A 27149-nucleotide genomic window follows, 5' to 3' on the forward strand; every position below is an offset into this window, starting at 1 on the left:
AAAACAAATGTGGTACACGAGAGGACCGTGGATAAGATGGCAAGGCATCTTATTAGAAATAGATACACCTGGAATGTAGAACATGGTAGTAATAAAAATGGTAGCAGTACATCAAAAACAATCATCTCCTGTCCTGCCGATAGAGGATGTGACAATCATTTCATGATTGCTATGGCATGTATAACCTTGAAAGAGATGAGTGGCTCAGTTCATTAAGGTGAGATCACGGAAAGGAAGCCCAAGGTGAATTTTGATGAGCTGTAAAGGTGCCATTAAGTAGAGAGTCTACATTCCATATATTCTCTGCTTTGCGATACGAGTTTATTATCTTTCCCAAAGTGTGGATCCTGGACTATTTGCATCAGAATCACCCGTTTTGCCTGTTAAAAATACAAAATCCTGGTGCTATCCTATGTACACAGGATTGGGCAAGTGCGGGCAGATGAAATCCCAAGATTTGCATTTTAGAAACTTCTGCGGATTTTTATGCACATTTGAGTTTAAAAGCCATTGCTTTGAGTCTTTACATGGAGGTGCTAATAGTAACTGAAAATCAGACCCCTTTCGGTAGGCTCCCACTCCAGTTTTGCCTCAGGCAAATATACCAGGGAATATCTGAGAGGCTCAGGGTTCTCTCAGGGCTAGATCACCTGGAACATTTCCTCTCCTACCACAGTGATTTAACTCAGTCTGGGGACTACAGAGGAATGAATTTTTTCTTTCTTTCTCCTCCTTCTCCCCAAACAGTATCCTCCTCTGAATTCTAACAGATATTAAATCAATGCACACGTCCTGTTAGACTTCTTGAAATAGATGCTACCCCGTGCTTTAAAAATTTCAATTAAACCAACATTTATTAAAAACCCATAGAAGGTCCTCCCTAGGCTGGGTGCTCTGGCATACACTGTTGAAATGGCCACTCGAAAGCTCTGGTCATGGCAGCAATTAGGAGCTCTTCATCTCAGTCTGATGGCCCAGCACATCAGTTCCACATAGTCCATTTTCAGAATGGACAGATAAACGGCAGGGTCAAGGCACTTGGAGTCCGCCATAGATGCCTCAAGTTTAGGGACTTCTGAGAACCCAAGATAAAGCTGATATGGATCGACCCCTTTGGGAGCAGCAATTCTTTTCAGAGCACAGACGTGGAGAGGCCAATCCAAATCTTTAGTTGGATTCCAACGAAGGGCCCTGCCACCCTCTGAGGGACAGACGAGTGACCATATGCCTTCACGTCTGGTTGCCTCCACCATAAATAACAACATTGGTTAGACATCTGAATCACAACAGGAAAAAAAAAATCTTTCTCTATTGCCAGTCACTTGTTCCATCAAGAAAATTAAAGATTTAATTAACACTTTTCAGGAAGTATTTCAGTATTTACATTTGTTCATTATCCAAAAGCAATTTTGATGAGCAGGTCTCAGGAAATCTTAGCAAAAATTATGCTTCTTTTTGAAGAACTTTGGCTAATAACATAATTACATTCATTTTGGCAAACAGCCTTGTTTTGCTGCTACTAATACTTGCAGCAAATTTACCTTAGATTAAAAATAATTTTTTCTCAGAAAACTATAATCCAGGGAGTCAAGCCTGACAGCAAGAAGAAATGGAGTTGAGGAGTACTGTTAAGTTTTCAAGGCTGACCCTGAAGCCATCAGTGATGGGTTACTTTTATTTTTTAATAAGGGAGAAAATAAAGAAATTGAGATAGATTTTTTTAATTAAGGGCAAGAAAGAGGAAGAAAGCGGGAGAGAAGGAAAGGGTTATATATTAATTTTTGCTTTTGTATTGTTGTATTTTATTTTTTCATAATGTAAGTATAATTTTTTTGCATTTATTTTCTAAAAGAGGAATACAAAGAGCTTTAGTTGGTTCAGGTCCTTGTGTGTGCATTTGCTTTCTGCTTCCTACCTGCACAGCCTGTCACAACAGGCTTGTGCCAAACTCCACATACAGAGCCTGATTTGCATAGCTCTCCTTTGTGTGAAAAAAGAAATGAGGGCTAAGTCTTGTGGCTGAGGATGGGAAGAAAGACTGGAAAATATTCTAGCTGATGAAAGGTGCTTTAAAAATCCTTTTCCAAATTCCTCCAACTGCCTTTCTAAAAGCATTGGCTAACATTCTTATTCTAAGATCCTCTTTTAGCATACCTTGATTTCCAAAGTACTTCTGAAATGTAATTAACATGGAAGAGAAAGCGAATTTAGTGTTTTTTGCCTAGTTTTAAAATGAGAAGCTGAAATTGTGTGCTTATTAGTTTTTTTTTAATATGGAACAAAATCAGCAGTGCAAAGACCTGCCGCAGAGCCAGAGCAGGAAAATGGGTGTTGAATAAGGCAGCAAATTGCAGTTTTTGGAAACGAGGTCTCTATATTAAAGAAGAACCAGGGCAGAGAGAATTAAACAAGCAGAAAAAATGGGTAAAAAAAGTAACGATGAACAATTATGCATACGCACACATACACCACCACCCTCAAAAACGGTGGATTATGAAATCTAAGAATCCTAGTCCATAATTCATGTAAATGTGTTGCTGTGGAACTTATTTTTACTTCTCTCCATAAATACATTGTTGACACAGAGAATAATATTCTTAGTTTACTGACTACAGTTAAGAGACATTTCAGGAGCTGACTTTTCCTTAAAAAACACAGAAACCCAAGAGGCTATAAATCTCTCTTGCTGCCCTCGTGAAGGTCTGAGATCTCACCCTACCTATTTCCAAATGAAAAACAGTAAGACAGTGCAGACATCTGGAACCTAGAGTGAAGGATTTAGTGAGCTCTCCATTTCTCGGAGAAGTCTTCTTTTCTGGTACCGCTGTTCTCTATGTATTATTAATCTATTTATATTTAACTCTACCTAGGAGTCCGCCTCTTCTAGCCACTGAACCTCTTGCAAAGGAGAGGAGAGGGAAACAAGGGCTGCTATTCTTAGGCATCCTTGTGTGTGATGAGAGGGGACACAATTAAATAACACCCTTTTGCTTCTTTGAAAATGACAGAGACTGGGGTGCACGACCCAGGGCTGGCTAACATAACCTTTCCCCTCAAGAGGGTAATACAACACAGATACATTTTGAAGTACTTAATTAAGCCTCCAGCAAGGAGTGTGGGAAAATTACAGATCCATAAAAACCTTCCAGTTCTGGGAAGAGTAAATTTTCTCCGCAGCACTCTGTCATTGCTCATTTACTGCATCATTTTGACAACATCTCATATTTCCACAAGGCTTTTACATAATCTATAAACAGGGACAGAAAGGTGAGGAACAGAGAGGACGGGGACAAAGTTTGGACCTCCCACACAGTCACTTCCTTTCAGCTTTCCATTAAAGGGTGAGGCTGAAGGGTGGAGGTATTTTAAGATGATTCTGCGAAAAGGCTGAAACATTAATAGTCAACACGGCAAGAAGGAAGCTGTGCACAATGCCACCGCTTGCTCACTCTTCCAGACGATGAGTGTAATTCAGTCATAATGAAGGCTCTTTAATGTTCCTCCCCCAAACCTCTTCCGATCAGGAAAGCCTGGAATCTGTAGGCAAGAAAGAGAATCACGTTAAGTCTCAGCACGCAGAGTTCAAATGCTAATAGCCTTTACCATTTTCTCCCTTATTTTCTGTGTCTCTATGTCGGCCTGTTGTTCCTTAAAGAACCATCCCTCTGAGGTTTTACTCAGATCAAATAATAAAATAAATTCTACCAAAATGGAAAATATTTGCCAACAAATTGGTGATAATGTCATCTAAATCAGGGAAGATGAAGGTCAATCTCAGAACATCCACCAATTGCACTTTTATCTGAATTGCCTGCATCATGATGGGTTCTGCATATATACTTCTGGAGTCTTAAGCAAATGATTTCCTTCTATTATTTTATAATATAACCTTATTCCAGCACTCTTTTTGTTTCTTAGAACCTTATTTTCCCTTGATCTGATTTTTTTCCTTTTGTGTCAAGCAGGACAGAAGAAAATGCTTGTGCCTACAAAAGATTTCCCCTTTTTTTTTAACCACTTCTAAAAGTAAATTTGGAAATCACCTCTCTCCAAATTTAAGAACCCACTTTATCAAGAATAGATACAGACCTGATTACCTTCTCTTAGAAAGTATCTCTTCTCTATGACCTGTGAGAAACAAATAAAGATTTTAAGGGCTTAGCAAACATCCCTGGAAAAGTGGTTCACTGCAGTTGCCACTAATGGGACTAAAAGGCATATATCCAAATTAAGAGTCTTTTCAATAGTTATGGACATCTAGTACAAGGAGTTACATCTAGTGCTAATAAGATCACGATTGTGGGCCTATTTCCATAAAAGCTTGCCTCATTCCCCAAAGCATTAATAACAGATCAAAAAATAAATAACACACAAAAATGACTAAATAATCAGAGAACGACATAGTAACTCATGCAGTTCCCGGTGTTCGGAAGCAAATCTGGCTCAAAGTTTCCTAGCAGTCAGCCCAAACACACAAAAGAGAATCCATAAAAGCAGATCCCTTTTACTACTACAATGGTACGGCTATTCCTTACAAAGGAGTCTCTCTAATGTAGTGAACTGCCACATCCCTGGGGTAAGCACAGTGATAAATTCGGTAAGTCCTCAATGAAGACCAAAAGCATTCAATGAGCTTCTTTCCATGGACTGAATCTGCACCCTTAATTCAGTAGTTTCAGAACTGTCTGTATTTGGTCAGCAGGAGAAATGAGGTAAAGCAGTGGATGTATCTGCACAAATCCATCACTACTATTGCAAAAACTTTCAAAATATATGCCCTAATATATTGAGTTTAAATGGGTTTAGAGTTTAAAATTCAGGTGAGAGAAAATAATTTCAAAAAATAATGAAGGGTACCTGGGTGACTCAGTTGGTTAAGCGTCTGACTCTTGGTTTTGGCTCAGGTCATGATCATAGGGTGGTGAGATCGAGTCTGCTCAATGGGGAGTCTGCTTCTCTCCCTCCGCCCCTCCCCCGTGCTCACATGCGTGTGCGCGCACACACTCTCTCTAATAAATAAATCTTTTTTAAAAAATAATGAATTCTTTTCTAACACTTGAGAAACTTTAATGTTTGCAGAGGCAGTATGATTTTCTTTCCACAGAGCCGTTGTGATTAAGAAAAGCCAATCAGTAAGAATACAGATTAGCTGCAGATTAAGACACTGGAATCCAGAATTATGAAGCTAAGAGTTCCCTTGAATAAGAGCATGGCATCTTCTTCCAGGGCTATGCCACCCTGCTTTCACTGCCTTGATGACCAAATCATCTGGATTCTTTCTATCTTTGAGAATATGGCTGGGTTCCTTTTAGCTACAGGAGACCCAAGGTAAGGTTGCATTAACTGGCCCCAGAGGTAGAAAAGCTGGTTTGTGATTAGCATAGATCTCAAGATGCTCGATCCTACAAAAACCAAGAAGAGGCTGCCTTTCTTTCCCTCCACAGCAAGTCAGGAAAATCCTATCATTCTAGAGTGGGGTTGGAATTACTACTAAAGGGAATCTGGAGGAAGAGCTAGATTCCCTCTTGGAAAATAAACCTTTATACTAAATTCTGGAAGATACAACTGAAAACTGGGCAAAATTTAGTTGCCGGGTCCTGTGGTTTCAGGCAACCACCCTAGTCTGGAGGTCAGGCCAACCTCCTAATCCATATACCTTTCATGGAGATTTAGGTAATGAAAGAGAAGCTACCTTTTTGCTGTTGCTCGTAATTCCCTACTCTCAACTTGCAGCGTCTTCTCTTACCAAATCTTGCTCTCTTCTTAAAACTCACCAAGATCCCTCTGATTTTTTTTTTTTTAAATCAAGTCTTGGCTGACAACTCAGGTCACACTAGTCTATCACCCATTGTTTCTCTAGGATCTAACTTACTACATATTTAAATTTTTTTTATTTTTTATTGAAGTATAGTTGGCATACGATATTATGTAGTTTCTGGTTATTACAACATAGTACTTTGACAATTATATACATTGCAAAATGCTCACTACAATAAGTGTAGTCACCATCTGTCACCATACAAAGTTATTACAATCTTATTGACTATATTCTCTGTGGTGTGCTTTTCAACCCTGGGATTTATACATTTTATAACTGAAAGTCTGTATCATTTTATTCCCTTCACGAATTTCCAAATTAACAAATTATTAACAAGTTGAAGCACCATATGGTGGAATCTTTCTGTGTCAGACAAAGATCTATGTAAGCTGCTGCTCTCAGGGGACAGAAGAAAGTATCAGATGGGGACATGGGTCTACACTAAACGGCAGCTCTGAAGTTTGAAGTCTGAAAATAACGTGGAGAGAAAATACGGTCCTTTGCAGTGCTTCCCAGCATTTTGCATGTCATGGCACATTTAGAAAATACGAATATTCGGGGCGCCTGAGTGGCTCAGTCGTTGAGCGTCTGCCTTCGGCTCGGGTCATGATCCCAGGGTCCTGGGATCGAGCCCCGCATCGGGCTTCCTGCTTCGCGGAGAGCCTGCTTCTCCCTCTACCCCTCCCCCCTGCTTGTGTTCCTGCTCTCGCTAACTCTCTCTCCGTCAAATAAATAAATAAAATCTTAAAAAAAAAAGAAAAGAGGGGGCGCCTGGGTGGCTCAGTCGTTAAGCGTCTGCCTTCGGCTCAGGTCATGATCCCAGGGTCCTGGGATCGAGCCCCGCATCGGGCTCCCTGCTCGGCAGGAAGCTTGCTTCTCCCTCTCCCACTCCCCCTGCTTGCGTTCCCTCTCTCGCTGTGTCTCTCTCTGTCAAATAAATAAAAATAAAATCTTTAAAAAAAAAAAAAAGAAAAGAAAATACGAATATTCGTACAGCACACTGGGTTAAGTGAAGGGGGCTGCTGATCGCTCAGCCAGGGGGACTCTGGTTGCTTGAACTCAGGGACTCACTCTGTCAGCACACCTGTGCTGTATCCACCACACTCCTCCAGTTGGGAAGTTGTGCGATGAAGCAAAAACTTCCCAGTGGTCTAATATTAAACAGGGAGGGGTGTGGGGCTTATCTTAACATGACGTAATGGGCAAAAGGGCCAAATATTAGGTCCCTAGATGGTAAAAGAAAAACAATTCATAAAAAAGAGCTATGAGAAGGGCTGTGTCTTTCTTGTTCCCTTAAAAGGAAATGTAATACAGAAATTAATCTTCTTCCATAATACATGCAGAAATATATTCTCTTTTACTTTATTATGTCATGTCATACATTAGGCAAACACCTTAAACTTGGCCAACACTATGTGTGAGGTAGCCATACAGCCTTGTGAAGGAAAGACAAACAGTGCTCTAAATTAACCCAGTATGCTGAGTCATTCTACATTTTCATTCCAGTTCAGGACATAAGATGATGCTAGCAAGAGTCAATATTTGGAACGGAAGCTTTCTGATAGGGAAAATCAGGGAATCTAGGAGATGACATAACCTTAAAAGTAAAGGTAACATTTATGGGGAGAATAATAATAGCTGAGAGAGCAAAAAGAACTCAGGGCTTCAACTGAGCAGAATCTCCTGGGTTCGTGGGGCTTGAGGGGATGTGAATAAGGACAAAAAGAGCTGGAAAAGAGGAAAACATAATTTGTTTTAAGGAGGGAAATCAGGTGTCTTTTAAAATAGCTCATTTAAATCCAGTAGCTCTCATCCTTTGCTTAGAGAACACTGGTGATCAAATAAATACGTCAGCAGGCCTTGAGCAATTGTACCAACAGATAAGAGAGATCAAAACAAGTATTCAGGCTATGAAGTTCAGGACGAAGGAATAAAAGGACAAAGCATTCTACAAGGAATTTAAACCCTCATAGTATATAAATTAAGTTTAAAAAAACTTAATTGAAGCTATTACCTTATCAAAAAACCTACTGAGCTTGACAGCATTGGAAGAACCTGCAGCTAAGTACCGTGGATTTGTGCAATCCTAGAAGATAAAACACAAGATGCACCATTAAAAGTTAAGAAACATAAGCTCTTTGTTAGTCATTACTGTTCCTGTTGCACATTTGTATAATAAAATGTTAGGCATCATACTCTCATAAAATATTCAAGAAATTTTCAAGTTAGACGCACAAAACAAAGAGGAAAGTGCTAAAGGAAGGTAAGGCCATGTTTTGCTATTTACTGAATTTTAAAGGACATTGAACCAATGTATTCATCATCAAATAATTCATAAAGGAAGACAGGATTGCTAATCTTACTAATAACAAAACCAAGACATTAATCATGTGACCTACCTACATTTACCCTAAAAGCAGAAACAGAGCCATTAAAAACCGTTAACACTTCATTTTTTAGTACTAGTTACCCACCTGCATCATCTAATTAAGTACTACGCAGTTCATACAAATAGCAGGAATCATGAAAATACGGAGTTGGGGAGCAAAGAACACACAAAACAGCTGCCAGGGATTTCTCACTCATTGAATGCAAAGTACTATACCATTTGGTAGGCCATAAAGATAATACATGACATAGGTATATTTTTTGATAATAATAAACAATAAAGAGTAAGGTTATTATTAAATATCATTAAGTATTATTATTTAATGGCAATTAAATAATAATAAATAATAGATATATTATTATTAAATAGGATTTTGAAAAATAGGAAAAAAATGGGGCCCAGAAGAGACCAAACAATCTGGAACATTACAATGAGATAACTAGTAAATTACAATGATCAGTAAAGATCTCAAAAGGTTTATTATCCTTTTCCTGGAAATTCAATGTTAAGTTGCTTTTGCTTGTAATAATTAACTTGCCACCTCAAGAGAGAGCACTTTGAATTTTACTTCAAATGCCATTTAAGACCAAACTCTGAAGATATCGTGTAGGCTCCTTTACAAAGATGGTATTTGTCTTTCAGTTGCAGATGGTCTGTGTCCCTTGGGCAATTACTGAAATCACTGTTGTTGCATTTAGTCTGTTTTGTAATCTCTAAGCCCACATGATTCTTTTCTGGTAAATTTTGTAATGATCACCTATTTTATCCATATATAACATTTCGAGGCTCACATTTTTAATTTTGGCTGGAAGCTAGAATACATTTCCAAAACCACACACAAAAAAGAGACTACAACAAACTTTTCAAAAATCACAGAGTACTAGAAAAATTAGGTCTTTGAAGCCAGCAAGCTTTGAATCTGAGTATCTGTCCCAACATCTCTAGATTATGTGACATTGGTTAGGTTACTATGCCTTTAAATTTGGGCTTACTCATTTGTGATACGAGGATAACATAATACTTATCCCATAGGATTTTTGTGAAAATTAAGTAAGTCAATGCATGTCTGGCACATACACAGCAGGTACTGAAATATTAGTTCCCTTCTCTTTTCATTTTAAGAAAATGCTATCAGATCTAATTTTCAGGCATAAAAGCACCTAACATAGTAAAAGTTAATGCCATGTATGGATCAAATAGACTGAAACATCATCGTGGAAGCTGTTACACTTGAAATAATGTCTGAACACATTTATACAGCAGTTGGGGCACATAAGAGACAAACCTGAGGTAGACTCGTGTTAGACATGTTTTACAAAATGGATATTGATTACATAGTCATCACAATGTCAAGACTTCAGAGATGATTACAAATAGGGCTATAGTGCTAAATATAAAAACTAAATCAAACGGCAAACAAGCAGACCCTCCCAAAACTGAATTCTAGGGCTCAAAGTTACAGGTTGACCAGGCCAGAGAAACCCTATGATTTTAGGATGAGAATTTTAGAGTTTAAAGAGCCATCCAGTGATCATGGCTGAGGGCAAAGATTGAAGATTAATAGTTTTAAATAGCTTGTCTAAGCTTGAGAAAGGAATATTAACTAGGGAAGATGCTTCGATATAATCACTTTGAAGTAAACAGAAAAAAATCTATCCTAGACACAATAAGCCTAACAGGATTTTAAAAAATAAGTAATCATCTCCCTATTTATAATTTAAACCAACCTGTTTTTCAGGCACAAGATGGTAACTTTGATTCTATCTTTGATATATACATTTATGATGATTCTTACTTTTTTTTATAGTTTTAAGGAACTTCATACAGTAACCAAAGATGCTAGCACTAATACTGTCACATTACATTTTTACTTGAGGCTTTATACTTACTTGCTGAGTCTGACTGCTATCTTTCTGAAACTCGTATCAAATTTTCCTCCTCATTTTTTCTTCCCCTGCATCCTCAAAACCCTCTTGTTTCTGCTGTGTTCTTGAAGCTGTACACTGATAACAGGCCAAAAGTATGTTGTATGTGAACTCTGTGGAAACCATGTGTGCCAAAGTACCACCACCTGAGTACCTTTATACCTTGTTAACAATTAAAAGATGGCCCTACTTTGAAAGGAAAACAGGAAAAATACATATCTAGGTGATTGTCACAGAAGCCCACAGGCATTACAAACAGATACATTCCAAAATACATTGAAAGTAATTACTGGAACAAATTAAGTGTATTCAATGGTAATTTCCCATTGGAGATAATGTTCAAACAAAGTAACTTCAGCACTGCTTCTGATATGATAAACTCTATGTAACAGGAGTCCTCTGGAATACCACAGTCCAGTGCAACTAGCTGGGGCATTTCCACTGAATATTCCATGGCGGCAGGTGAGAAAAATAAGGTACTTCCCCCACTGCAAAGCAGAATGTAAAAAACAATGGAATGGCAAGCAGCAGTTGATTCAGTTATGGGGTAGAGGTTGGTTTGAACCAACCAGTGTTCACAAACGTTGATTTACAGGGTAAGGGCATCAGAATTATCTGAGTCATTAGTTAAAATTAGAGAGTCTTGGTCCTCCTGTTAGACCTTACGAATAAAAAGCTCCAGCTGTGGGGCACTTATTCCGATTGTTTCACAGCTACATTGATAACATGAATATGCAGTCAGGTTTGGGTAATTAGTGATCTAGATGATTTCTAAGAGTTCTTTCAACTCTAAGATTCTAAATGTTAGCTGGAGAATAATTAAGTGGAAAAGAGGCTTAATTGTAGAGCGCTGGCTTGGGAGTCAGAGTGCCTGGTTTGACCTGTGTAACCATGGCCTAGTTACCTCTCTCTGGTTCTAATCTTCATCTTTAAAATGGAAATACTTACAGTACTTACCTTATAGTGTTGATGTGAAGACAAATCCGAGATAATGTACATAAAGCTCTAGAACAGTGCGTGACACATAATAAGTGTTCAGTAAACTACAGTCATTATTAAACCACCACTACCACCATATGTCTGGAACTGCCAGGGTACTGAACGTGTTGCAGAAATCCTACTTGTGAACAATGACATATAAACTGGGGCTAAAGCTGCTGGCCAGGATCCTTCTCTGGGCAACACTATCTGGCTTACGTGAGAACTTTTCTTAGCCTTTTTAGCGTCCGGTTCAAACTGAGCTACATATGTCAGGAAGAAACTCAATGCTCTATACACACAAGTTTGTCTCAACTACTGCTCATGAAGCACTCCTAGTTTACACTTTGTAGTTTTCTCACTTATCTATTTGTTTGCTCTTTAAGTTAAATTCTGTAGTTGAAGAAGCTGAGAGGCTTTTCTAAAGCAAGAATACTCAAGGTGTCAGTGACCCTTCTTTGTCACCTTAATTTATTCTGATTTTGGTATGATCTTAAAAAATCTTTTCAAGAGCCATGATTTATAGTATTCATAGAACAAAGTTTGAACATTCCAACAGACCAGCATACAAGGAAGTTGAACTGACTGTCCCCATCTGACAGTCTATGTTAATTTTAATATTCACTACATTTTGGACCAGAACCCAAATGCCTGATTTTTGTATAAAGCTTCTTTCATGAGAATTTATGACTTAAGTCTTTGGTTTTGCCTTTACCTAATGATAACACAAATATACATTAGTGAAAATACATACCAAATTAATTTCTTCTGCATTGAAATCTTCAGCCAGGAAAGCAGTTCTAGTTAAAACTTCATGGCGCTTGGTTTCATGAATCTGATCCAGTTTAGTCCCTATTACCAACAGTGGGATCTGGTTATCAGCAAACTGTTCCCGGTCATAATCCCTGTGATAAATAATAATGAAGAGGTGAATAAGGGGCGCCTGGGTGGCTCAGTCAGTTAAGCGTCGGCCTTCAGCTCAGGTCATAATCCCAGGGTCCTGGGATCGAGTTCTGCATCAGGCTCCTTGCTCAGCAACACTGAAACATGGATCACTACATCAAAAACTAATGATGTGTTGTATGGTGACTAACATAACATAATAAAATAAAATTTAAAAAAATAAATAAATGCAAGTGGTTTATACTATTCTACTGATACTTTACTGACTCTTGCTCACCCACCACCTATAAACCTACTTTTGTCCCAATTTCTTCTGTCTACTTGTTCATTTATCAACCCATCCTCACCATCTATAGAGTTCCAACTATTCATCTAACTACTCAAATTTTATTTTCATGAGTCTCTATAGACTACTTGAATAAATGAATGCCCACCAGATATCTGAAAGTAGGTTGACTTGACTTCTCCCAAAGCTCTGTCTTCTGAGGCTAACAGCTCAGGAATTTTTCTAGGTAGATACAGAGAGTGGATTCAAACCTCAGTGGAGCGAAAACACAAGAACCTAGCATGGCACTCAAACCTTTTGCCAGAGGAAAAAATGGCAAGCTTCTGGGGTATGCATAAGTTCTATACCTACCATACACATTTCTGTCTATGAATAGTAAAGAAAAATAGATCATTGCAGGAAATTAAGAACAAGGAGGCTGAAGGCCAGAAAAATCAACCATAGATGATGCTATAGTCTGGGGAAAGGTGGATTCAACAAATGGAAAGGAAAAGCAGCAGCTGAAATGCAAAAAGAATAGTAAAAGGAAAGAATTAAGTGCCAAATAATTGTTTGTCCTGACACAAGAGACATGGGAGACAGAGGACAGGTGATACGAATCACTTAGGGTTAAGGGCCTTGGGCCACTGGCTATTACAATCCTTTTTCTCCACCCCCTATTTTTACCCGAAGGACAGAGTGGTGTTCCTTCTATTACTGAAAGGAATATACAGCTCAATGTTGATCAATTAATTTAAATTCTATTCAGATATGAGAAATAAAACAGATTTGGATTTCTGACATGTTATAAGTGCAATTTACAATAGTCAGCAAAATCCTGCTGCAAACACCTTATGACAGTAAATCAATATTGCACAATACAATCAATACAACCCAGCTGAGCACAGCTTTTCTTCCTCCTTTGACATTTTTCTTTCTCTTTGAATAATCTAAACTGCGGGGTGTGTAAGTGGGTGTGTGCAAAATTACCAAATCTTTTTGCCCTTCACAATAATCTTACAGAGCCTCAGTTATTGTTTGGCATTGGAACACAGGTGTTTTGAACTATGTAACACCCCATTTCTTTTTTTTTTAAACCTGCATTTCTTAAAAATATTATCATTCTATTTATTGCATCAAAGCCAATGATAGCTTGAGTTCAAGGCCTTTGATTCTGTTTACCAATATCAACACTAATTTAGGAGACGTTGTCTAAAATTGAAACTTGCTTTATTAGAGAATAAAGTTTTGAGAGTGTCCTCCTTTAGGAATATTTCCTTTTCCTATACTCACTAACTCTGGCTCACATACAAATTTTTGTATATATTTTATCAACCATCATCTTTGATAGATATATATCCCTGTCACTTGTAGTCTTGTATAATCTCTCATACATTAATAAATATAGGTATTATATATATAACATAACATACAGACATGGCACAAGATATATATGTTGCACATTAACATATATATATGTATTACATATGTAACATATATGTTGCCATATATATTTAATTTGTTCTCTTATCTTTTTAGCTTTTCTTTTTATTCACTTTTTCATTCCTCTTACATCCAACTAGAAATTTGATCTCAAAGTCCTTTTTTTAAAAAAACCAATAGATGAAAAACTGATGGTGAATTTTATCATGGACAGATAAGGCTGGTAACAACGTCACAAAAAGACAGACAACCAGGTATTGTAATTATATGTACAATACCACTTTGGCAAGAACAAAACACCAAAAACCGTGCATCTTTTAGACATTCTTTTCATATTTTAACTATCATTTTAGGGAAAATTTAGGATTCAGAGAAACAAGTTAAGCAGACACTCATTACAGGGATACAGTCAGCAAAATCCAGAATACAAGAAACTGGACAGGACAAGCAAGCCATCTTTCACAAATATACTGCCAGAGAGTAAAAGAAAAAAAAAAAAAAAAGGAAGAGGAACATAAGATTAAAAGAAACTTAATAAACTAAATATAATGAGTAGACCTTATCTATATACTATTTTGAACAAACCAACATTTATGAGACATTTGGGGAATTAAAATAATATTTAATACTAAAGAATTATTGCTAAATTTTAAGTGTGACAATTATATTTTGATTATATTAAAAAGTCCTTATCATTTAAAGTTAAACACAGAAGTATATATATAGATGAAATGATACAATGTTTAGGATTTGCTTTAAAAAATAAATGGAGAGACAAACTGTGTTCATGGATTGGAAGATGCAACAAAAATTCTCCCCAATTTGATCTATAGACTTAAAGCAATTCAGTCAAAATCCAAGCCGAATTTTTGTCAATATAGACAAGTTGATTTCAAATGTAGATGGAAAAGCAAATGAACCAGAATAGCTAAACAATTTTAAAAAGGAAGGAACCACACTGCCTTATTTTAAGACTTACTATAATGCTACAATAATGAAGACAGTGTCATATTGGTCAAGGTACAGACACACAGATCAACTGTACAGAATTATAGTCTCAAAACAGAAACATATAAATATGGTCAACTGATTTTTGGCAAAGGAGTAAAAACAACTCAATGGAGAAAGGATCACCTTTTTAACAAATGGTATTGGGACAATTGGACATTCATATATGAAAGTCAACCTCAATCAAAGCCTCACACATTAACTCGAAACAGGTCACAGATCTAAAAGTAAACCTTCAACAATAACATTTCTAAAAGAAACACAGGAGAAAACCTATATGATCTGAGATTAGGCAGAGCTGTCAGACATGATACCAAAAGCACAATAATACAAAGGAAAAAATTAAGAAATCAGACTGCATCACGACGAAAAACTAATGCTTGAGAGACAACTGTTAAGAGAATGAAAAGACGATCTACAGACTGGGAGAAAAAATTTGCAAATCAAACATCTTACAAAGTGTTATTCTGGAGGGTATAATCTTTTTTTTTTTTTTTTAAGATTTTATTTATTCATTTGAGACACAGAGATACAGAGAGAGAGCATGAGCAGGGGGAGAGGCAGAGGGAGAGGGAGAAGCAGGCTCCCCACTGAGCCAGGAGCCTGATGTGGGGCTCGATCCCAGGACCCCGGGATCATGACCCGAGCCAAAGGCAGACGCTTAACTATCTGAGCCACCCAGGTGCCCCTTGAGGGTATAATCTTGATTGATGTACCATGTCACACCGCAAGTGAAGAAATCTGGGCTTACCCATTTGTTACCAATACTCCAGTTGGCACCAAATCCCTGTTGAGAGCTTCCAATGACCAACGATACAAGTTTTGGGATGACTTCTTATTTGTTAAGTCATGTACTAAAATAATACCTAAAACAATCAAAGAAAATAATGTCAGTACTGCAACAATTCCTCTTCACTTCACACTGGCCAAGGGAAGCTTAGTGAATACAAGCGTTAGGTTGCTGAATAAACTTAACATTTCAGTATGAGTAACAAACTCACACAATTAATTTAAAATTTCCTCTATAAATTCCTACAAATAATGAATTACAAAATTTTCTTTGTCAGTTATATAACTCTTTTTAATTCTACAACGGCTGACAAAATGTCATTAGCTTTTAGACTTTTTTTCCTTCATTCAACACTTAATGAGTGCCTGCTCTGCCTGGTCCTAACTAAACTACCTCATCAATAAAAGGAATCAAAAGTACTTCAAGTATATAAGAAATTATATTCCTACAAAAGTTAATTGTTTCTCCACTGTGCATAGTACTGTCATAGCTATCACACATACACTATTATGCTCAATAAAATATTAAATCATAAAAATTTACTAAAAAGATATTGATTTAATTTGATATAATTGCTACTTTTCAGCTGACAAAATGTTTTCCTATAAATCACCTGAGCCTAATCAACTCAAAAGTCTAATTTTTTAGTTATTTGAATTAATGGCTAGCTATAAAAAGCTCAATACTTTAGTTAATAAAGCAAAAGTAATATGTCACTAGAAGAGGGTAGGAAAAGATAGTCAAAAAGTATGAATAGTAGAAAATAGATGGACTTTTGAGAGATTGAGAAAAATAACAACATGTAATGAAGCTCAGAAATACAATTAAATAGAATCAAATAAGGTAGCAGACAGGCAAAGAAGATAACTATTACAATATTATAGACAAAAGAGGAAAAGCTTTAATGCCTAGTAGAATTTAGAGTATTATCTTGTGGTCAAAAGACTACAGATTTTCAAACCCCCAACCCTTTCCTATGTTACCTAGATTCTACTGTGAAGAGAGGATGTGAAACTGATGATTCTTCTATCTTCAAGATGTGAAATATGTTAATTTGAAAAAGAAGGGCAGAAGAGTTAGAATTACTTGGTTCCTCTGGTTTTTACAGACATTTGTGCAAGTAAGCTGCTTGTGCAAGTTATAGTTGTCTTGTTCTAGCTAGCTCAGATCTGTATCCCCCCTGGCATCTGGAACAGAGAAACAGAGATCTGACACTGGCCCCATATTCAACTGTACTCCCTCTACCTTCCTCAATAAGGGCTTCTATTAGGCATTAAGGACACAAGATACAGGACAGGTTTAAAAAAGGAATAAAGAGTTACCATTAAAGAATATAGCTAACATCTATTCAGCACTTACGTGCTATACATTGTGCCTTAATCTAATTTGCTTTTCAGAACAGTCTTATGAGAAAGAATTAGCGTCTTCATTTTACATATGTGGAAACTAAGGCTCACAGAGGTTGAGTTACTTGCCCGAAGTCACATGGTAAGTGAGGTAGTCAGAATTTGAACTCAGGTAATCTGACAGTAAAAGATTGGGGGAAAGCAATAATTAAGTCACTTTAAGGCCAAAGAGTGGTAGATATTTTCTCCTCTCCCTTAGTTCCCAGAAATAAATATCAAAAAACTATGGGTGAGATTTTTGGGTGGGAGATTAAAGGATTACAAAGGCCTAGATGAGCTATTAGCTGGACAGGGAGGAGTTTATTTTTTGAGGATCTCTATTTAAGGGTTTTGAGCTTTTAAGGGCATCTGAGCACCCCTCTCCCTTATTTTCCCACTTTCATTTGGGCTGAGAGTTTTTGCTTTGTAGACTATGGGCTAGAAGGGCCATAGTGGGGCCCAAAGGAAAGAAGTCAGTGTGATAGTTGATCAGAATATGTTCTGACCTTAGAAAGAGGTAGTTCACTTCACAGGTTTCCTTTAGGGATTGCCAGCCTCACTCATCACAGTGGGAGGAAAGTAGGGTATTGAGGGAAGAAAGTTACTGCTAAGAATAAAGGCTGCACATTGGAGTGGAGTGATCCTTATGCTCCATTTCCTAGGAAACTAAGGTTGGTAGATGGAGTAAAGAACCTCCAGTGCTAAGTTTATTATTTATTTATAATTTTTATCTGAACTCTTTCTCAAAAAGATCTAAAAGGCAAAAGTGTTATATATCCAAACTTCTCTGTCAGATCAGATTGATATCAACTTTGACAAGTCATTTGACTGATATAATCCAAGTTTATCACTTGATTCTAGATCTAAACCAGGCTTCATTTCTTTCTTTCCTATTCTCTAAGAAGTCACCTAACACTATACCAGTCTTATTATTTTTCTCATTTATATACATTCTATTAATATATGCCACTTATCATGTACTTTCTTGCATGACAATGCCATATATTAGTGTCACCATCTTATAATTGTGCTTTGTTTCACTTATGAATGTTTTGGTTCTTCAAATAGACTGTGACACTTTCAGATAGAATTCTGAGCTAAATGGGACACAGGTCTGAACTAATGTAACTCATCCCGTATTTTATATTATGTATCCAATGGCAAGTACCTTCTCTACTTCATTTTGTAGTATCCACAACACCTTATGATACGGGAAGATACGATACTGAAAGAGGAATATAAGGAATGAAGAAGGTACTGAATAATTGCAATGTTTACCTGATACTGAGTGTGATCTAAGCATAGTATAAATGAGGTGCAATTAAGAGCTAAGCATCTACCAGAAGGAAAAGGGTGAGGTGCCACTCCTGGACATCAATCAGAGACAAGGTGAAATTATATTACACAGTAAAAAAAAGCATTTAAAAAATGAACTAAAAAACAGGCAGAAGACAAAAAAAACCTCTAGAGGCAAATTACAGGTGTGAGTGGTTTAGTCCTTTGACACAGCAGGCACCCTATGAATTCCAATTATGTCCTCTATTACACATCTCCATCTAGAAGTCTGCTCCAAGTATTTGACTATCTGTATCCCTAATAACACTCTTAGGCAGCTCTTTATAATTACATAGGATTCTCTCTAAGGGGCAGATAAAAGAATCCTGTATCTCTGTGACGTCTGGTTCAGACTATGGGACTCCTAATGGTTCTTTCTATTGGACGTACTCAACTGACTAGAGAAATGGCACTCCCAGCGGACAATGTTTTGAAAAGTTCCAGATTTCATGTCAAGTACCCAAAATAAAATTTTATTTATTTAGTTTATGACAAAAATATCAACAAAAAACACTTAAACACAGAAAATATTTAATGATCTGAATAACATGGTTAGAATCTAGGAACACATAATTCAAATGTGATATGCAGATTTAAATTAAGAGTTGTGAGTATATTAGATCTTCCCTAAAATAAGACGTATCTAGCATCCCACAGCATTCTATATCAGATTATCTATACTCCTAGGCCATTAATATATGGTAGAAATAAAAAATGCTTTACCGTTTACAGAGTTGTAGAACACTGCTCTTGTGCTTTTCACACTGCTGGCACTGCCCACAGAGCCTCCAACATCCCATAATTCTATATAGTAGGTCTTCTCTTCTGGGGTTCCTTCTTTGTAGTCATGAACCTAACAAATCAATCCATCAAAATAATTATTATAGCCACTAAGAACACTGGTAGCACCCTCATTCTAGTTCAGAGCACTGGACATTCCATATCCGCATGACTCATATCATTCCCATATCACCTCTGACTCTGATCGCCTTCTGTCTTTCAAGCTTCCTCCCTCCAATACTCCCAACTCTCATAATAATCCTCCTATATATACACATATATTCCATAATAATAATAATCTTCAAAAAATCATAATTTACAGATCCCCTTCCACTTCTAAATCCTCACTTCCTTCCTAAGTATAAATTCCATGATTCATCATTTTAGTCCCTCCTTTGCCCCTCTCACACTGTATTTAACTAAAATTCCAACCTTGACTATATCCACCTTTCTCCCAATTCCATGTCTGTAACCCAGCTAGCTGGATGAGAAGCTCAGAAAAATACACATTCAAGCTGACTAGCTTCATTTTAAATTCAAGTCTACCTTTCGAGCTGTCCTTTAATCAATTTCATAGTCCTTTTCCTCTTCTAGATGACAATTTCATATTTTCTCTTCTTTTTCAAATTTCTAGTATCTCTTCCCTATCCTTAAGAACAGCTAAGACCCTTGCTTCCTGAGACAAAAGCAATCAGAAGAGAATTTCTACAACCTGCTCTTCATCTATCTATCCACCTCCCTGCATCCGTGCCCATATAATCTGCTTTCCCTTCAGCCATTACAGATAAACTGTGTCCCCATGGCTAAACCCCCTTCTTATACATGAATCCCATCTCCTTTTTCTTATCAAAGGTGTAGTTCTATCAATTCTCCCTTTTATCATCAAATTTTCTGACTCTGTTGAATTACTTCCCCAGCATACAAACATGCTATAATTTTTCCCATTTTAAAATAACCTTTTCTTGACCTCATGTCCTCTTCTAGCTATACCACTTCTCTATTCCTTTTTACAGCAAAAGCCCTCTAGAGAGTTGTCTATTCTCCATAGTTTCTCATTCTTTTCCTTACATTCTCTTTTGAACTCATTGCTATCCCATTTGTGCCCCAATCATCTACCGAAATATTCCTTATCAAGGTCACCAATGGCTTCCACATTGCTAAATCCAGTGATCAATGAGCAGTTTTCATCTTCCTCTCCCATCTGATACAGCTAACTACTCCTCTGCACTGCAGTAATTTTTTCACTTAGCTTCCAGGTTATCACACACTCCTGGTTTTCTTCCCATTTCACTGGCTAATCCTTTTCAGTCTGCATTTGGGTTGTCTTTACTTCCCTGACCTCTAATTGTTAGTGTCCCAAGGTTTAGTTCTTGGATCTCTTTTCTTCTCTATTAATACTGGCTCTCTTGACAACTTCATCCAATCTTATGATTTTAAATGTCATCATTATGTTGATGAATTCCAAATTTATATCCAAACTGGACTAGTCCCTTGAACTTCAGGCTACCATATCCACCAGACTACAATTTGGATGTCTAATAGGCATCTAAAAGTTAACATACCTGAAAATAATTTCCCAATCTTCCCCTTAAGCCTGTTTTTCTCCTAGTAAAAGGCAATTCCATCCTTCCAGTTAGTTACTTAAAGGGCCAAAAACTTAAGAGTGATCCTTAACACCTTTCATACTACATGTCACTGCTGGGGCTGGCATTGCCCTCTATGACCACTTTGGCAAGTTCATTTCCTGGTATGACAATGAATTTGGCTATGGCAATGGGGTGGTGGACCGTATGGTCCACATGACCTCCAAGGAATAAGAGCTCCCTGGACCACCAGTGCCAGTGACAGCAATAGGAAGAGAGAGGGCCTCAGCTGATGAGGAGTCCTTGCCCCACCTCATCCCCCAAAACACTGAGAATCTCCTGACCTCTACAGTTTCCATCCCACACCCCCTAAAGAAGGGTCATGTACCATCAGTAAAATATACTGTACACCTTCCCAAAGTAAGTAAATAAAAAGCAGAAAGAAATTTAGTAAAGAAAATGATACACATCAGGGGCGCCTGGGTGGCTCAGTCGTTATGCGGCTGCCTTCGGCTCAGGTCATGATCCCAGAGTCCTGGGATCGAGCCCTACATTGGGCTCCCTGCTCAGCGGGAAGCCTGCTTCTCCCTCTCCCACTCCCCCTGCTTGTGTTCCCGCTCTCGCTGTGTCTGTCTCTGTCAAATAAATAAATAAAATCTTTAAAAAAAAAAAAAAGAAAATGATACACATCAAGAAAGAACACTGGATGCTGTCGATGCTAATAGTGTGGTTTAGTATGTATGCCTGCAGAGTTACTCAAGAGAGGCAGGAAGGCAGGAGGTCTTAGGAGAAAGTTGGGAGAAAAGAGACAAAGATAGAAAAGAGCAACTAGGAGAGTGTACTAGGGGAGTAGGAATTGAACTTGTCTAATTTGCTGCTATACTTCCAATTCCTGATTCCTAGTGGGTAGGCAATATATGTACTAAACGAACAAATGAATGAATGAGTAATATAAAGGTTACTGCTAATTGCCTTTTCCTTTCCAGTAAGCTGATTTTGCCTTTAGCCAAACTCATGTCCCCTATTTTTTTTTAAAGTCACTTTTCTCTTGTATTCTGTACCCATTCACTCCTTTATTTAAACTTTAAACTTTGTGCAAGAATGATTTAAATCTGTCCCTATTTCCTCTCTGCCTACTCACATCATTTGGTTTCTGCCACTAACATTCCATCACACTTTCAAAGGTCAGCAATGACTTCATTACCACCAATTTTTTTTTCTCTCTCAGTCCTTATATGTCTACAGCATTTCATTATCAAAACTCAATCCTTCTTTCATGAAATTCTCATCTCCCTTTACTCTCCTGGTATTTCATCATCTTGGCTATCCTCTTACCTCTTTGATCAATGCTTCTCTGACCTCTCTTCTCATCTGCAACTCTCCAAATATACCCCAAGGTTTTCCCTCGGCTCTTCTCTTTCTAAATTTGCTTTGTGAAAAAACTCATCAACTCTCATGGTCTGGGATTATTTCCATGCAGATGATTCCAACTCAGAATTCTCTCTTGAGCTTCCCCACCTCATCTCTGAATGCCTTCTGACAGTTTCAGTTGGATAGCTCACAGATCTCTCCCTTCATCATGTCCAGAACTGAATTTATTATCATTCACTTCTCCTTTACCTATTATATACATATATCCCCGTTCTTGAGGAATAGTCCATTCAGTCATTAACACCCAATATAATTTTCCATTCTTTATAAGCACCTCACTTTTTCTCTTGAACTGCGTTAACACTTACATTCTTTATCAGTGCTGTCTCATGACCTTCTGTAATGATAGAAATATCCAGTATGGTAACCACTGGCAACATGTGATGTTGGGCATTCAAATGTGGTTAGTTCAACTGAGGAACTAAATTTTTCATTTCAGTTAATTTAAATTTAAATTGCCACATCAATCTAGTGGTTACTGTATGTAACAGCAGTGGAATACTTTTTTCTTAATATATTCTGGAACAAGAGGCAGTACAGAGCAGTGCTGTTCTAGAGGGGAGGGGGGTGGGGGGATGGGTTAGCCTGGTGATGGGTATTAAGGAGGGCAGGTTCTGCATGGAGCACTGGGTGTTATACGCAAACAATGAATCATGGAACACTACACCAAAAACTAATGATGTAATGTATGGTGAGTAACATAACATAAAAAAAAAAAAAAAAAAAAAAGAGCACAGGCTCTTGAACCAGATTGCTTGGGTTTGAATCCCAACCCTATAACTTACTTGCAATGTGACCTTGAACAAGACATTTAACACCTCCGTACCTCCACTTCTTCGTGTTTCAAATAGGGGAAATAATAGTACCGCCCTTGAAGGGTTGTTGTGGGACTTACATGAATTAGTATGTAAAATGGGTGCCTAGCCAAAGTAAGCACTAAGAAATATTAGCCATCATTCGTATTATTATTTCTAAAATCATTCATATCTTATCCCACCTACTAGATCTTACTTCACATTCTTAGCGAGGATAGAGATTGTCTTTTCTTTTTTAGTTTCTCCCCAGTGCTTGCACATTATTATGCTGCCCAAAGAGGAAGTCAATAAATATTGACTGTATGCAATGTGTAAATTAGAAAGTTAAAATCCCATTAAAGTGAACTAGAAATGACAAGTCAACTTCCTTATTTGTAATTTGTGAAAAGATTAGATTCTGTAAGTCTTGTTTTCATAATTAAGAGTACCATGCATTTATATTAGTCCCATTAGACTTAGGGCAACAAAATTAGAAGACAGTAATGAATGAAGAATACTGCAAAATAAAACTTTTCTCTCTTTTCCCTTCAATTCAGTATGCACACCTCTTCACTGCATACTAAATCCAAAATGTTAGTAATTACTGAGTACATACATTAAGCTCATTAGTTTCACCCAGTACTTGAAATTAAACAATTAATTACATTATCACCTTTATCATCTCTATTTTTAGTTGGCTCTTAGATGTGAAATGAGCTAAATGGGGTAATTGTTTCTAAGAGTTTTGAAGAGGGTGTATTCATGGATCTACAAGGATTCTGGAGATATCCTCGCTCAGGTTTCAATAACACAGAAGCTGTAACTGCAATTTAAAGCTGCTACAGAAGAAAGTGTTCTTCTAAGCTATTTAGGTAATGGTTTTATCAGATTTAATCATTCTTGCTAAAGCAAAGAACTGTTCACTTTATTATAACAATAGTCAAAACAATTTACATGTTTATGGCAACTTTCCTTAAGATTATCATTTAAAAATGCCTTTTACTTATATTGTCATTCAAAAAATTCATTCTTCTCAAAGATGGAAGACAGAGGCCAACCAGCCCAAGATACAAGATACAGTGAAGAGTAATAAAAGCAAGGTAACTTTCACCTCCACATGCCCATTCTTTAGCAATAATGCAATTCAGGCCAACTGGCTTTAGGAGTCAGTTAGTGCCACACTCATTCTGGTAAAATCAGTCACAGTGTAACATCACCTACAAACCTGTAGGCTAGCTAAAGCAGATATTATTTACCTCTATTCTGCAGAAGATATACTAAGGCTCAGAAGTAAACTGATTAGTCTAAGGTCACGCTTGAGGAAGCAAAAGGCAATATGGGAACTGACCCAGGAAGCGGGAGTTTTAAGTTTCTTTTTTTAAAATTCTTTATTTAAATTCAATTTAGTTACCATATACTGTATTATTAGTTACTGGGGTAGAATTTAGTGATTCAGCCATTGCATATAACACCTAGTGCTCATTATATCAAGTGCCCTCCCTAATGCCCATCACACAATTTCCGCTTCTCCCCACCCACCTACCTTCAGCAACCCTCCGTTTGTTTCCTAGAGTTAAGAGTCTTTTATGGTTTGCCTCCCTCTCTATTTTCATCTTATTTTTCCTTCCCTTCCCCTATGTTCATCTGTTTTGTTTCTTAAGTTCCACATATGAGTGAAATCATATAGCACTTGTCTTTTTGACTGACTTATTTCACTTAGCATGATACTCTCTAGTTCCTTTCATGTCATAGCAAATGGCAAGATTTCATTCTTTTTGGTGACTGAGTAGTATTCCTGTGTGTGTGTGTGTGTGTGTGTGTGTGTGTGTGTGTGTGTGTACACACCATATCTTCTTTATCCATTCATGTGTCGATGGACATCTGGGCTCTTTCCATATTTTGGGTATTGTGGACACTGCTGCTATAAACATTGGGGTGCATGTGCCCCTTCAAATCACTATGTTTGTATCCTTTGGATAAATATCTAGTAGTACAATTGCTGGGTTGTAGGGTAGCTCTATTTTTAACTCCTTGAGGAGCCTCCATACTGTTTTCCAGAGTGGCTGCACCAGCTTGCATTCCCACCAACAGTGTAGGAGGGTTCCCCTTTCTCCGCATCCTCGCCAACATCTGTCATTTCCTGACTTGCTAATTATAGCCATTCTGACTGGTGTGAGGTGGTATCTCATTGTGGTTTTGATTTGGATTTCCCTGATGCCAAGTAATGTTGAGCATTTTTCAAGTGTCTGTTGGCCATTTGTATGTCTTCTTTGGAGAAATGTCTTTTCATGTCTCTCTTCTTTTCAATATGTTATGCTCTCTCACTGAAAGGGATTTAGGAAAATCCATAAGGAAATTTTGTCCAGAACTTGCTATTGACAAGTTGCCAAATGAACTTATTATCTAGTATTTGTTTTCTTCTACAGCTAAGAATTTGGGAACATGGCAGGCTGAAATGACACAGACATTCCCAGACATTCTGACTTCAAGTTCACAGAAATGCCATAAAAATGTTTTTAAAAAATAAAGAGGAAAAGCTCAAGAAAAAGAAAGGGAAATCCTCAGATGCTAGAAATGAACTTAAAATCAGAGTGAGAAGTGGGAACTGACCCAGATTCAGAGATAGCTTCAGGGGCCAGTGTCTGGAGTTTAAGTGCCCATCTAGGAATAGAGATCTGTTTTCTGGCTTTTAAGACAAGAATATACATAGGTGAGGGCGCCTGGGTGGCTCAGTTGGTTAAGCGACTGCCTTCGGCTTAGGTCATGATCCTGGAGTCCCTGGATCGAGTCCTGCATCGGGCGCCCCTGCTCGGCGGGGAGTCTGCTTCTCCCTCCGACCCTCCCCCCTTTCATGCTCTCTCTCTCTCAGTCTCTCTCTCTCAAATAAATAAATAAAATCTTTAAAAAAAAAAAAAAGAATATACATAGGTAAGTGACAAAGACCAGACGATAGTTCCCTTCATGAAATCCGGCCCAGTCAGTGAATGAGAGTAGGAAAAACTATCCACTGGCTCAGGAAAGCAGGAAAAACTTTCTGCCAGGGACCCTAGGTAGGGCTGGTACAGGATAAAGGGTCCACAAAAAAAATGGAAACCACAGGCCTGTACTGTAATCAAATATTTAGAGAATATACATTATCTAGATGGCATAGAAACTCCTAGCTTTGAAATTTCAAGTACCATTGAAATCCCTAGGGCTCTGGAAGCAACAGAAATGAAAAGTTACCGTACTTTCATGACACAGCATATAGAACTTCCACAGAGAAGAGGGAAAAAAATCCTGCTGAAGATGTGATCATCTTCAAAGAATTATAAACCATACAAAGAGATACGTTTCCATGAACCATAGTCAGCATACACAGCAAGTTAGAATATCTACCACGCACTCAGAAAAAAAAAAAAAAAATAAAAAAAAAACCATAAAAAAGTATGTTGAAAATAATTAAAATAAAAAGTAAATCCATAATGAAAGATTAGGATATCGTGAAAAATCTTGACATTTGAAAAAGAACCAAAAGGAGTATCTAGAAATAAAAAATTACAGTTACAAAGATGAAAAACTTAGTGGATATATTAAAGAGCAGATTAGACATAGTTGAAGAGATTCTTAATTAACTGGAAGGCAGATATGAGTACGTGATCCAGAATACACAAAGGAGAAATAAAGAACAGAACACATGGAATTACAATTAAAAGATATAGAGGACAAAAATCTAACAGAAGTGCAAAAGGAGGAGATGGAATGAAGGAAGACAGTAGATAATGGCTAAAAATTTTGAAAAATGACGACAGTTGTGAGAGGCACAACCTTCTGATAGCGTGACTAAAAACGAACCCATACCTAGACATGTTTTAGTAAAACTACAGAACATCAAAAAAAAAAAAAAATCTTTTAAAAGCAACCAGAGAGAAGAAATTACCTTCAAAGGAATATTAATTAGGCTGACAAAAGATTTCCAATCAGCAGCAATGTAAGTCATAGTCTGTGGAACAATAGCTTCAAAGAACTAAAAGAAAATAATTGTCAATTGAGCTAATTACCATTCCTTTCCTATTTATTTCTTAACTCAATGGAGAGATGTATGCTACCAGAAGAGACATTTGGATAGGACTAGCTGAGATTAGCAAAGACCAACAGTATCTGGGAAGACAGTTAATTTGGTGGAAACTGCACCTGAGTTTCCTAAATGTGAGGTGGAATAGATGACCTACCTACAGCTAAGGCTCCAGAAGCTTTTGCCTTTACATATATTTCTAGCCAAAAGGTGTCTCTCTTAGTGCAAAAGGATTACATAGAATTATTTATGGAGCATGTTAAGTGAA

At 37.4% G+C, this 27149-nt stretch overlaps 1 protein-coding gene across 3 annotated transcripts in view; it reads right to left on the minus strand.

The window, feature by feature from the left end:
* Nucleotides 1-826: 826 nt before the first annotated feature.
* Nucleotides 827-27149, minus strand: part of RABL3 (RAB, member of RAS oncogene family like 3) — a 30313-nt gene continuing 3990 nt past the window's right edge. The window contains exons 3-9 of one of the 3 annotated variants that reach the window (XM_044914253.1): nt 18963-19092; nt 15481-15595; nt 11865-12015; nt 7833-7904; nt 4090-4128; nt 3706-3747; nt 827-3537 (exon numbers count right to left, since the gene is read on the minus strand). In XM_044914253.1, coding sequence (XP_044770188.1) covers nt 3472-3537; nt 3706-3747; nt 4090-4128; nt 7833-7904; nt 11865-12015; nt 15481-15595; nt 18963-19092 — 615 coding nt within the window. In that variant the 3' untranslated portion in view covers nt 827-3471. The remainder of the gene's footprint in view (nt 3538-3705; nt 3748-4089; nt 4129-7832; nt 7905-11864; nt 12016-15480; nt 15596-18962; nt 19093-27149) is intronic. The other 2 variants (XM_021692441.2, XM_044914259.1) reach the window with 2 other exon arrangements.

Source organism: Neomonachus schauinslandi, chromosome 1 (genome assembly GCF_002201575.2).
Source record: "Neomonachus schauinslandi chromosome 1, ASM220157v2, whole genome shotgun sequence".
Taxonomy (NCBI): domain Eukaryota; kingdom Metazoa; phylum Chordata; class Mammalia; order Carnivora; family Phocidae; genus Neomonachus; species Neomonachus schauinslandi.